This window comes from Pseudopodoces humilis, chromosome 29, assembly GCF_049639895.1.
Source record: "Pseudopodoces humilis isolate 2021_Gansu_Grassland_sample_001 chromosome 29, ASM4963989v1, whole genome shotgun sequence".
Classification (NCBI taxonomy): Eukaryota; Metazoa; Chordata; class Aves; order Passeriformes; family Paridae; genus Pseudopodoces; species Pseudopodoces humilis.
In genome coordinates this window covers 3,359,107-3,371,341 of record NC_142228.1, presented here as the reverse complement: position 1 = coordinate 3,371,341, position 12,235 = coordinate 3,359,107, and the positions used below count along the sequence as shown (strand labels likewise).

General features: G+C 52.1%; 2 protein-coding genes across 2 annotated transcripts; both read right to left on the bottom strand.

Moving 5' to 3' along the window:
* Positions 1 to 1,368: 1,368 nt before the first annotated feature.
* On the bottom strand, positions 1,369 to 6,712 carry LOC148182462 (ubiquitin carboxyl-terminal hydrolase 17-like protein 6). Its single transcript, XM_088067899.1, has 12 exons — positions 6,571 to 6,712; positions 6,073 to 6,144; positions 5,853 to 5,976; positions 5,639 to 5,706; positions 5,410 to 5,480; positions 4,772 to 4,854; positions 4,413 to 4,524; positions 3,893 to 4,033; positions 3,580 to 3,680; positions 3,128 to 3,198; positions 2,371 to 2,795; positions 1,369 to 1,572 (listed from the first exon to the last, which is right to left on the bottom strand). Exons 1-12 carry the CDS (start codon positions 6,710 to 6,712, stop codon positions 1,369 to 1,371), a joined length of 1,614 nt encoding a protein of 537 aa, XP_087924025.1.
* Positions 6,713 to 7,729: 1,017 nt separating this feature from the next.
* On the bottom strand, positions 7,730 to 12,058 carry LOC148182461 (ubiquitin carboxyl-terminal hydrolase 42-like). The gene is made up of 12 exons (XM_088067898.1): positions 11,914 to 12,058; positions 11,407 to 11,478; positions 11,187 to 11,310; positions 10,973 to 11,040; positions 10,744 to 10,814; positions 10,103 to 10,185; positions 9,744 to 9,855; positions 9,224 to 9,364; positions 8,911 to 9,011; positions 8,459 to 8,529; positions 7,887 to 8,126; positions 7,730 to 7,794 (listed from the first exon to the last, which is right to left on the bottom strand). Exons 1-12 carry the CDS (start codon positions 12,056 to 12,058, stop codon positions 7,730 to 7,732), a joined length of 1,293 nt encoding a protein of 430 aa, XP_087924024.1.
* Between the last annotated feature and the right edge of the window lie 177 nt (positions 12,059 to 12,235).

Genomic DNA, 12,235 nt, shown 5'->3' with positions numbered 1-12,235 from the left:
AAGATGGATTTTTGGAGATTTTTGGAGATCAGGGCCCACCAAACACTCTCCTGCTGGGGAGAGCAGAGCCTGAGGCACAGGCAGGAGGGACCAGAACCACCACTGCAGCACTGGAACAATTTATTTCATTTGCATTGATGTTAATTTAGGAATTATGTTTTCAGCCTCACTTCCAACTAGGCAACAACTGCCCTTTTTCCCTGCAAGTCCCACGGCAGCCTCAGATGAGGATCCAAAAACCTGTGTGGGCAATGTCACTTCAGCTGTGACACAGCTGTGCCCGCCGGCGCTGCAAGGTGGGGCTCCTGTGGGAACTGCTCCAGCTCCTGCATGGCCCCGAGCCCTCTTGCCCGGAACACGGCTGCCCTCTCGCCACAGGGAACAAGTCTGAGATTTACAAACCTCTACACAACAGCGTGCAGGGCCCCTCAGGAGGCCCCTCTGCCCCCTCAGGGGAACCTGCCCAGGCTGCACCGCGGCCCGCCTGCCCCCTCAGGGGTACATGCCCAGGATGGTACCAAGGCCCTTCGGCCCCCTCAGGCGAACCACAGGAGCACTGGGCTCTTTTGTTGAATTGGGGCTCTTTTGGGGCTGTTTTGAAAGCTCAGCTGGAGCCTTGCTCAGAGGCACCGCGAGAGGCCCAGCAGCACGGAGCCAGCCTGGCCGGTGCAGGGGGACACCGAGCAGGACACAAAATCTGTCACAGACAGGAGCCACTGGCCACAACGGCAAATGAGGGAATCTTCCTCTCCCTGCAGGTCAGAGGGAGCACTGGATGTGCTCAACAGCGTTCAATGCTCCTGGAAGGTGGAGGTGGAGATTGGAACAGCTTGGGAAGGGACTGGCTGCAGCAGGGGAAGGCTGGACACTGCAGTGCTCAGTGTGACACGGAGCTGTGGCAGACCTGCTCAATGCAAGTCAGAGGCTCTGGCCCCTCTGCTTGGAAGCACAGGTCACCTCAGGGGCTGGAGTCAGGAGAGGCTGTGATTAACTTTTATTTTTCTAGCTTTAATAAAATTGCTTCACTATGGCTTCCAAAGACTGTGCTACAATAGTAGCAACAATTGTTTACACTTTGAAGAAAGAATAAAGGAATAAGTAATAAAAAAGGAAAAAAGAATTATTAAGCTTTTTAGTCTAAAATAATTGAAGTCTTCTAGACTAGTTATTGGCATAATCAGGCATTAAACTAAATTGTTCCCTCTTCTTTGAGAATGGGTGTAGAAAACAAGGACACCTTTGCTAAAAAACACAATGCTAATTTTCCATTCTGCTTCAGCCAGCGCCACAATCTGCCACCAGCACTCCTAGAGTGCCCTAAGTGCTTCCCTGACCTGCGTCTCTGGGGCACACAAACCCTCCTTTTCCTCACAGAATGGTGGTGAAACACACAAACTGGCAGCAGAAATCATAGCCCAGCTGTGGGCAGCTTCTCTGCTCCCTCAGCCTCAGTCGGAATTGCTCCTGAACAGCCCTGAACACACGAGCCTGCTTGAAGCTGGTGTTGGAGGGCCCTGAAGTGACGCTGTACTGCACCGGAGCTCCGGCTGGCTCTATGGTGGTCTTTGCACTCTGGCGCAGGTGAACGCCAGGAGTGCGGAATCACTGGGGAGTAGGCTTTTCCCTCAGTGACCCCTCCAGTGTCTTGGGCTACTCCAGGCTCTGTGGTGCACGGCGTCAGGTGTGGAGACAAGAAAGCAGAGGAGTCTCTCTTGGATTGTAGTTCCCAGCAATGGTTTTATTCAGTCACGGAAACAAGGCGTCCACACTCGAAGGGATCCAGGTCCAAGAGAGCCCTGAGCATTGCTGTGCAAGGAGTTAAGTATGGCCTGACCTCCAGGGGAGGGTACCAACTGTAGACCAATGGGGAATCTTGAGAGGAGGAGTAAGGGGAGGGAATCACACCTTCCGGACTAATAGGGATTCACAGAGGGAGGGAGCAAGATACAGTAACCAGTGGGGCCTCGAGATATAACTGATTGATACAGAAGGCTCTGGAAGAAGGGGTGGGGTTTACAATGATGGATGGGGGGGTAGGAGCAGGCCTAAGGTGATTGACAGGGAACATTCAGGTAAAATAGGAGGGGTTTACATAACTGACAACTGGGGCCTAACCAATACAATCAACAGGGGGGAAGAAGAATGTCCTAACAAGCTTCAACAAATCCTTAACCAAACTAAATAAATGAACTACAACCCTGAAGCTGCACTGTCCACTGGGACTTTGTCACATCCTGGAGGATTTGTTCTCCTCTTGCTCAGAGAGCAGGGATGGTCTGTGCACTGCCCAGAGCAGCCATGGAGGTCACAGCCCTGCTCTGGGGATCTTCTCTGCTCTCTCCACCGTGGTTGGATTTCCTCTTGACCAGCCTTAAGCATGGGAGCCTGCTTCAAGCTGCTGCAGGAGGGCCCTCGAACTGCACTGTCACCAGGAGGTGTGGTCACAACAGGGAGAATTTGTTTTCTGCTGTGGAGGTCGTAGCCGCTCCACGTGGATCTGCTCGTCTCTTTCTGCCTCAGCAGGGTTTCCTCCCAAGCATCCCCAGGTCCACAGGCCGACTCCAAGCTCCTGTTGGAAGGTCCTGAAGCTGCATCATCCTTGGGATCCTGGCCACAACTTGGAGGGCCCATGTTCCTCCCTGTGGCGTCATCACAGTCTGTGGTGTCCAAAAAACAGCTGTCGGCATCCTTGCCCCACAGTGGGGATCCGCTCTGCGCCTCCTCCTGGCCAGGGTCTTCCACGCTCAGCACCATGTCCTGGAAAGAGAGCTGTGCAGAGTTCCTGCCCTTCTCTCCTGAAAGGGCCAGAGTCAGTGGGGAAGCCCCAGAAGCTCTGGGAGGGCACATTTCAGAGCCTCCCAAAGGCCCTTCTGGAGGGCTGCCAAGGCCAAAGGGCCAAAGGCACACAAATGGCATGGATGCAGGTGGCATGCTTTGACAGGAAGCAGCATTGTGGCTGTGAAGAATGCTGCAGGGTGCCAGGGAAAAAGGGAGAAATGCTTAGATCCTTGAAAGAAATCCACAGCTCCTGTGGTGCCCTGACCCTCCTCCCCAGTTACCTTTGTCCTGTCAGGCAAAACCTGTGGGACTACAGAAGCCACCTGCTTGCTGCAGGCTGCCCACTGACTGAGGATGGATGGCGCATATGATGGTGCCAGCGAGGAAGAAGCCTTTTCTCCAAGCCTCAGATCAGAGCATCTGGAGAAAAAAAGAGTGATCTCACTTTAGGGCTGTTGTTGCAGCCTCTTCTGGGCTTCAGTCATTTTCTCAGAGAGGTTTCTATGACAGAGAGACTTAGCCAAGGTCACAAATGTAAAGGTCAACCAGAGTATTCCCACCCGGCCTGCTCCTGTCCCAGCAAAACCTCATCTTTCTACCTTCTACAGCCTCCATTTCCTTAATTCACACACTTGTTTGCCTTGGAAGGGACCTTAAAGCTCCTTTTATTCCACTCCCGCTCATGGCCAGGAATACCTTACAATAGACCAGGATCCTCCAAGCCCCATCCAACCTGGCCTTGAACTCTTCCAGGGATGGGGCACCCACAGCTTCTTTGGGCAGCCTGTTCCATTGTCTCACCTGGCATAAAACAGCAGGTAGGCTTGCTGCCCGAGAGCTGTGTCAATGCTACGAACCTCCACAGACTCATCATCCATCTGGTACCACAGCCCGTTGCTGGCCTGTGAAAAATAAAGGCAAGGATCTCTGCATGGCTTCTCACCAAAAACACGGGCAGAAAACTACCTAACAAAGAGTGTGCCAGAAGAAATCCAGTGCAGCCCCTAAGGAGACCTTCTGGCCCAAAACCTTGGCTGTCGGTAATAGCGACAGGAAAGTTCCTCTTCCCCAGCACGCCTTCTCCTCGTTGGGAAGGAAGGAAGTTGCTGTTTACCTTTGTGTAGCAGAAATAGTGTCCTTCATGGCAGCTGTAGCCACTGTGCACCAGGACAGCATACAGGGAGTAATAGAGGGGCTCTCCATCGGCCTCGGACATGTACGGGCGGAGATCCAGGTACTCGGGGTACTCCACAGCCTACAGAGACACCAGCAGGGCTCAGAGGTGACCCTGACCTGGGACAGAGAATAGCCTGCCACATCCAGGGGCCAGAGGTGTGGAAATACATCTTTGCGGCTCATGAGCAGCTGCTTTTTCGTATAGCAAGGTGTAATGCCTTGGGCGGCAGGAAACTGCTCTTGGCCAAAGCAGCGCTGTGGGAGAAGAGCGCTGGCCTGTCTTCCCAAGGAAATTCATTTCTCCCAAGGAGAGAACACAACAAACCCAACTACATACCACTACCCGCAGCTACAGACAACTACTACCCAACAGCTAACATCACTAACGAGTGGCTTGTGACAAGCTCTAGGAAATCTACTCTAGGAAAAGAAAGCTGCACACCACTTGTGTTACACACCTTGTTGATCTTCCCACCGGTGAAACAGTCAAACCGTTTCAGACACACCGTCAGAACCTTGGGTGCACGGTGGATTGTGAACCTCTTGGAGGCAGCAACATTCTCCTTACACCTTGAAAGCAAGCACAGACACAGCCCAGTGCTGAAATGCACCCAATCTTCCCCCAAGCTGGCCAGGCAACCTCTCCTGTCTCACACAGCTTTTGTTATTCTAAGGCTCTTCACTGCCATATTTGCAAAAAGCTGCATCTCATCTGTGTGCAGTAAACCTGCACAGAAAGATGACTTCTCTTCAATGACATGCAGCCCACTCCAACAGGATCCCGTCTTACTCTGGATGTTCTTAGTAATCATCTCACTTGTTGCATTTAAAGCAGTTTTCACCGTCCAGCTGCTCAGGTGTCACAAACTCTTCCAGAGCTGCAGTGAGGGACGAGGCTGCCTGGAGGAGTGAGAAATGTGCACGCTGAGCTGCAGGAAATGCCCTCACCCAAGCATTTCCCAGAAGCTGACCAGAAAAGCCCTGTAGCTGATGCTGAAGAGACTCACCATGAACCTATCCAGAAGGAGGCAGAAAGAGAGTGCGACACTGAACACCTCCCCGTCTCCCAGCAGCTCCTGGAGCTGTCAAGAGCTCTGTCTCTGTGCCCCCGCTCAGTTCAACTAAGGACAGTGTGCAGGGGCATCAGTGGTGCAAACAATTCAACCCATCAGCCTGGGAGCCAGACAGGTGTTACGGGAGGGCAGGCAAAGAGAAGAAGGATGACGATGTATCAAGGGTGCAGAGAGGATAATTGCTGTTTGTCCAGCTTAAAAACAGCACCTGCAGAGAGCCCAGTGCCACAGCCTCTGCAGGGGGACACTATCCATTGCCCTTCCCACCCACAACCAAGACCTCTTGTGTTCACAGGCTATATTTTTAAGACAAATGTGTTGACTCTGGGAAGCTGCTGCAGGGCCTTGGGATGTCTTGAAGCACAACCGCAAAGCCCCTTACATTGATATCCAAAGGAACATCCAGGAAGGCCTCGTAGGAGTCAGAAACGGCTTTGCAGTTGAAGCAGGTGACTGGAAGGGAAAATCCAAATGCTCAGCAATGGCAAGCTGACTGGCATTGCCCATTTACACATTGCACCTGTCCCACCAGTCCCAGGACCAAGTGTCGAGCACAGGCAGACAGAAGGGCACGGGCAATGTCAAGGAGAGTAATAGCTGTGGAAACGTACCTCTGGATCTCAGAAAGCCCCCAAATATTTGATGGACGATGGTAGTGGATTCAGAAGAGAGGTCCAAGCTGGAAACAAGTGATAAGACACAGCGTTATCTCCTCCAAGAGTTTTGCTTGGCCTGAAAGCCCAGGGTTTAGGTTTCCCTTGATGGCGGCACATCAAGCAGTCCAAAGGGCTCCGAGCTTTGTGAGGGTGATTGCCCTGTGCTTACTCGCTGCTGGCGCTCAGACAAGCTCTCTGCATGGCATTGACCGTACAGCACAAGAAGTCATGGGCATCTTCCTGCATACCCAGCTGAAAATGTTCTCCTATGCCTAAGAAAGAAGAAGTTTGTCCTCTTCTCATACACAAAGGGAAGAAAACCTGTCAAAATGTCACCTGCCATGACTTACGTCCAAAAACCTTGAGGACAGCCCAAGGCACGATGGCACTGACAGGGGAATGCAAGACCTTGTTAACGTGTGCTTCCATGGTGCACATCATGCAGAATCCTTGCTGCTGACCTGAAGAGAGACACGGGGAAAGTCTTTAGGTTAGCCAAATATCCACAGCAGTGCGATCCTCCTCCTCCTCTTTCACTATTTCACACCAGTGCAATACTCCACTCCTCCCAATGACCCAGTGATCCCAGGACATTTTAGTGTGCGGAAAATGTTCTTAAGAGGGATGCTGGACCAACAGATTTCTGTGCAATAAGCCAGGAGGCTTTAACTTGCCCGAATAAAGACTTGCAGCTAGAAAGAGGGGTCTTCAGGAAGGGTAAGACAGCTGGCAAGGACAAGTGGCTTCTATAGAGGCTTGAGTGTTCAAAGAACATCAACTCATAGGGCTGACAAAGGGCTGCTGTTCTCCTAAATCTAATTCCAGGTTCTGGGAATCTTTGGTATTTGATGAACACATATTCAGGAGAGGTTCCCAAAAGCACTCACAGGCCTTGCTGTGCTCTCGGGACAGCAGGTAGTTGGCCAGTGGCGGGGTGTAGGTCAAACACTGCAGGACAGCGTTGAGGAAGCACGTGTTGCCCACATTGAAGAGCCCCGCTCCAGCACTCTGCTGCTGCTGCCAGACCATGCAAATCTTCTCCGGTGGAAAGAGGATCCTTTTTGGGGGAGCTATTCCCTCAGCAATGACTGCAGAGAAATTCCATTTGAAAAGAGACGACGTACTGCTTGTACCAGCTGCCGAACTGCAGTCTCCCATCTTTGTGATCAGTGACAGAGCCCCAGTTCACAGAAGCGTCAAAGGTCCTTCTGAAGTGCTCCAGTGCATGGTACCTTCTCTGAAGACGCCCTGCTGTACCTGCTGCTGCTGCTTTCACAGCATCAGCAGCAGAGCTCTCTGGCTTTCCCACCTTCTTCTACAGGAATGACCAGCGTTCGGCCACTAACTTAACTACTGCCTTTGCTGGTCTCCTTTCTCTGTGCTCACTTCCTCCTGGGAATTAGTAAGCCTTTTAGACTAGACTAATTAAAACCTTCTAGACTAGTCGATGGCATCATCAGCCATTGAACTAAATTGTTCCCTCATCTTTGGGAATGGGCGTAGAAAAACATGGACAGCTCTGCTAAAACTTGGTGTGTTAATTTCCCATTCTGCTTCAGCCAGCGCCACAATCTGCCACCAGCACTCCTAGAGTGCCCTAAGTGCTTCCCTGACCTGCGTCTCTGGGGCACACAAACCCTCCTTTTCCTCACAGAACGGTGGTGGGCTGAGAAACGCACAAACCGGCGGCAGAAATCATAGCCCAGCTGCGGGCAGCTTCTCTGCTCCCTCAGCCTCAGTTGGAATTGCTCCCGAGCTGCCCTGAGCACACAAGCCTGCTGGAAGCTGATGTTGAAGGGCCCTGAAGCTGCATTATCCACTGGGGCTTTGTCACATCCTGGAGGACTTGTTCTCCTCCTCTTGCTCAGAGAGGGCTGCTGGTCTGTGCCCTGCCCAGAGTGGCCATGGAGGTCACAGCCCTGCTCTGGGGATCTTCTCTGCTCGTTCCACCAAGGCTGGATTTGCTCTTGACCAGCCCGAAGCATGGCAGCCTGCTTCAGGCTGGTGCTAGAGGGCCCTGGAACTGCACAATTTACAGGAGTTTGGTCACAACAGGGAGAATTCGTTGTCTCCCTCCTCCTCTTCCTTGATGAAGAGTTGAAGCCTGTGTGCTGCACAAAGCGGCTGCGGAGGTCGTAGCCGCTCCACACGGAACTGCTTGTCTCTTGCTGTATCAGCAGGGTTTCCTGACAAGCATCCCCACGTCCACAGGCCGACTCCAAGCTCCTGTTGGAAGGCCCTGAAGCTGCAGCATCAATGGGATCATTGCCACAACTTGGAGGAGGCCCTGTGGCGTCATCACAGTCTGCGGTGTCCAAAAAACAGCTGTCGGCATCCTTGCCCCACAGTGGGGATCCGCTCTGCGCCTCCTCCTGGCCAGGGTCTTCCACACTCAGCACCATGTCCTGGAAAGAGAGCTGTGCAGAGTTCCTGCCCTTCTCTCCTGAAAGGGCCAGAGTCAGTGGGGAAGCCCCAGAAGCTCTGGGAGGGCACATTTCAGAGCCTCCCAAAGGCCCTTCTGGAGGGCTGCCAAGGCCAAAGGGCCAAAGGCACACAAATGGCATGGATGCAGGTGGCATGCTTTGACAGGAAGCAGCATTGTGGCTGTGAAGAATGCTGCAGGGTGCCAGGGAAAAAGGGAGAAATGCTTAGATCCTTGAAAGAAATCCACAGCTCCTGTGGTGCCCTGACCCTCCTCCCCAGTTACCTTTGTCCTGTCAGGCAAAACCTGTGGGACTACAGAAGCCACCTGCTTGCTGCAGGCTGCCCACTGACTGAGGATGGATGGCGCATATGATGGTGCCAGCGAGGAAGAAGCCTTTTCTCCAAGCCTCAGATCAGAGCATCTGGAGAAAAAAAGAGTGATCTCACTTTAGGGCTGTTGTTGCAGCCTCTTCTGGGCTTCAGTCATTTTCTCAGAGAGGTTTCTATGACAGAGAGACTTAGCCAAGGTCACAAATGTAAAGGTCAACCAGAGTATTCCCACCCGGCCTGCTCCTGTCCCAGCAAAACCTCATCTTTCTACCTTCTACAGCCTCCATTCCATAAATTCACACACTTGTTTGCCTTGGAAGGGACCTTAAAGCTCCTTTTGTTCCACTCCCGCTCATGGTCAGGAATACCTTACAATAGACCAGGCCCCTCCAAGCCCCATCCAACCTGGCCTTGAACTCTTCCAGGGATGGGGCACCCACAGCTTCTTTGGGCAGCCTGTTCCATTGTCTCACCTGGCATAAAACAGCAGGTAGGCTTGCTGCCTGAGAGCTGTGTCAATGCTACGAACCTCCACAGACTCATCATCCATCTGGTACCACAGCCCGTTGCTGGCCTGTGAAAAATAAAGGCAAGGATCTCTGCATGGCTTCTCACCAAAAACACGGGCAGAAAACTACCTAACAAAGAGTGTGCCAGAAGAAATCCAGTGCAGCCCCTAAGGAGACCTTCTGGGCCAAAACCTTGGCTGTCGGTAATAGCGACAGGAAAGTTCCTCTTCCCCAGCACGCCTTCTCCTCGTTGGGAAGGAAGGAAGTTGCTGTTTACCTTTGTGTAGCAGAAATAGTGTCCTTCATGGCAGCTGTAGCCACTGTGCACCAGGACAGCATACAGGGAGTAATAGAGGGGCTCTCCATCGGCCTCGGACATGTACGGGCGGAGATCCAGGTACTCGGGGTACTCCACAGCCTACAGAGACACCAGCAGGGCTCAGAGGTGACCCTGACCTGGGACAGAGAATAGCCTGCCACATCCAGGGGCCAGAGGTGTGGAAATACATCTTTGCGGCTCATGAGCAGCTGCTTTTTCGTATAGCAAGGTGTAATGCCTTGGGCGGCAGGAAACTGCTCTTGGCCAAAGCAGCGCTGTGGGAGAAGAGCGCTGGCCTGTCTTCCCAAGGAAATTCATTTCTCCCAAGGAGAGAACACAACAAACCCAACTACATACCACTACCCGCAGCTACAGACAACTACTACCCAACAACTAACATCACTAACGAGTGGCTTGTGACAAGCTCTAGGAAATCTACTCTAGGAAAAGAAAGCTTCACACCACTTGTGTTACACACCTTGTTCATCTTCCCGCCGGTGAAACAGTCAAACCGTTTCAGACACACCGTCAGAACCTTGGGTGCACGGTGGATTGTGAACCTCTTGGAGGCAGCAACATTCTCCTTACACCTTGAAAGCAAGCACAGACACAGCCCAGTGCTGAAATGCACCCAATCTTCCCCCAAGCTGGTCAGGCAACCTCTCCCGTCTCACACAGCTTTTGTTATTCTAAGGCTCTTCGCTGCCATAGTTGCATAAAGCTGCATCTCATCTGTGTGCAGTAAACCTGCACAGAAAGATGACTTCTCTTCAATGACATGCAGCCCACTCCAACAGGATCCCGTCTTACTCTGGATGTTCTTAGTAATCATCTCACTTGTTGCATTTAAAGCAGTTTTCACCGTCCAGCTGCTCAGGTGTCACAAACTCTTCCAGAGCTGCAGTGAGGGACGAGGCTGCCTGGAGGAGTGAGAAATGTGCACACTGAGCTGCAGGAAATGCCCTCACCCAAGCATTTCCCAGAAGCTGACCAGAAAAGCCCTGTAGCTGACGCTGAAGAGACCCACCATGAACCTATCCAGAAGGAGGCAGAAAGAGAGTGAGACGCTGAACACCTCCCCGTCTCCCAGCAGCTCCTGGAGCTGTCAAGAGCTCTGTCCCTGTGCCCCCGCTCAGTTCAACTAAGGACAGTGTTCAGGGGCATCAGTGGTGCAAACAATTCAACCCATCAGCCTGGGAGCCAGACAGGTGTTACGGGAGGGCAGGCAAAGAGAAGAAGGATGACGATGTATCAAGGGTGCAGAGAGGATAATTGCTGTTTGTCCAGCTGCTTAAAAACAGCACCTGCAGAGAGCCCAGTGCCACAGCCTCTGCAGGGGGACACTATCCATTGCCCTTCCCACCCACAACCAAGACCTCTTGTGTTCACAGGCTATATTTTTAAGACAAATGTGTTGACTCTGGGAAGCTGCTGCAGGGCCTTGGGATGTCTTGAAGCACAACCGCAAAGCCCCTTACATTGATATCCAAAGGAACATCCAGGAAGGCCTCGTAGGAGTCAGAAACGGCTTTGCAGTTGAAGCAGGTGACTGGAAGGGAAAATCCAAATGCTCAGCAATGGCAAGCTGACTGGCATTGCCCATTTACACATTGCACCTGTCCCACCAGTCCCAGGACCAAGTGTCGAGCACAGGCAGACAGAAGGGCACGGGCAATGTCAAGGAGAGTAATAGCTGTGGAAACGTACCTCTGGATCTCAGAAAGCCCCCAAATATTTGATGGACGATGGTAGTGGATTCAGAAGAGAGGTCCAAGCTGGAAACAAGTGATAAGACACAGCGTTATCTCCTCCAAGAGTTTTGCTTGGCCTGAAAGCCCAGGGTTTAGGTTTCCCTTGATGGCGGCACATCAAGCAGTCCAAAGGGCTCCGAGCTTTGTGAGGGTGATTGCCCTGTGCTTACTCGCTGCTGGCACTCAGACAAGCTCTCTGCATGGCATTGACCGTACAGCACAAGAAGTCATGGGCATCTTCCTGCATACCCAGCTGAAAATGTTCTCCTATGCCTAAGAAAGAAGAAGTTTGTCCTCTTCTCATACACAAAGGGAAGAAAACCTGTCAAAATGTCACCTGCCATGACTTACGTCCAAAAACCTTGAGGACAGCCCAAGGCACGATGGCACTGACAGGGGAATGCAAGACCTTGTTAACGTGTGCTTCCATGGTGCACATCATGCAGAATCCTTGCTGCTGACCTGAAGAGAGACACAGGGAAAGTCTTTAGGTTAGCCAAATATCCACAGCAGTGCGATCCTCCTCCTCCTCCTCCTCCTCTTTCACTATTTCACACCAGTGCAATACTCCACTCCTCCCAATGACCCAACGATCCCAGGACATTTTAGTGTGCGGAAAATGTTCTTAAGAGGGATGCTGGACCAACAGATTTCTGTGCAATAAGCCAGGAGGCTTTAACTTGCCCGAATAAAGACTTGCAGCTAGAAAGAGGTGTCTTCAGGAAGGGTAAGACAGCTGGCAAGGACAAGTGGCTTCTATAGAGGCTTGAGTGTTCAAAGAACATCAACTCATGGGGCTGACAAAGGGCTGCTGTTCTCCTAAATCTAATTCCAGGTTCTGGGAATCTTTGGTATTTGATGAATACATATTCAGGAGAGGTTCCCAAAAGCACTCACAGGCCTTGCTGTGCTCTCGGGACAGCAGGTAGTTGGCCAGTGGCGGGGTGTAGGTCAAACACTGCAGGACAGCGTTGAGGAAGCACGTGTTGCCCACATTGAAGAGCCCCGCTCCAGCACTCTGCTGCTGCTGCTGCCAGACCATGCAAATCTTCTCCGGTGGAAAGAGGATCCTTTTTGGGGGAGCTATTCCCTCAGCAATGACTGCAGAGAAATTCCATTTGAAAAGAGACGAGGTACAGAAGCGGATTTAAACTTGGACTTTTCTACACAAGCAGCCAGGATAACCAGCTCAAACCTTCAACTCCATGTCAGGGGAAGT

Excerpts from the sequence above, each read along its gene's own strand:
- LOC148182462 (XM_088067899.1), bottom strand. The coding sequence starts at position 6,712 with ATGGTCTGGCAGCAGCAGCAGAGTGCTGGAGCGGGGCTCTTCAATGTG. Across the intron at positions 5,481-5,638 it reads GGGCTTTCTGAGATCCAGAG|TCACCTGCTTCAACTGCAAA; the intron begins GTACGTTTCCAC and ends TTTCCCTTCCAG. Across the intron at positions 3,681-3,892 it reads ACTATTTCTGCTACACAAAG|GCCAGCAACGGGCTGTGGTA; the intron begins GTAAACAGCAAC and ends TATTTTTCACAG.
- LOC148182461 (XM_088067898.1), bottom strand. The coding sequence starts at position 12,058 with ATGGTCTGGCAGCAGCAGCAGCAGAGTGCTGGAGCGGGGCTCTTCAAT. Across the intron at positions 11,479-11,913 it reads CCGAGAGCACAGCAAGGCCT|GTCAGCAGCAAGGATTCTGC; the intron begins GTGAGTGCTTTT and ends GTCTCTCTTCAG. Across the intron at positions 11,041-11,186 it reads TGTCTGAGTGCCAGCAGCGA|CTTGGACCTCTCTTCTGAAT; the intron begins GTAAGCACAGGG and ends ACTTGTTTCCAG.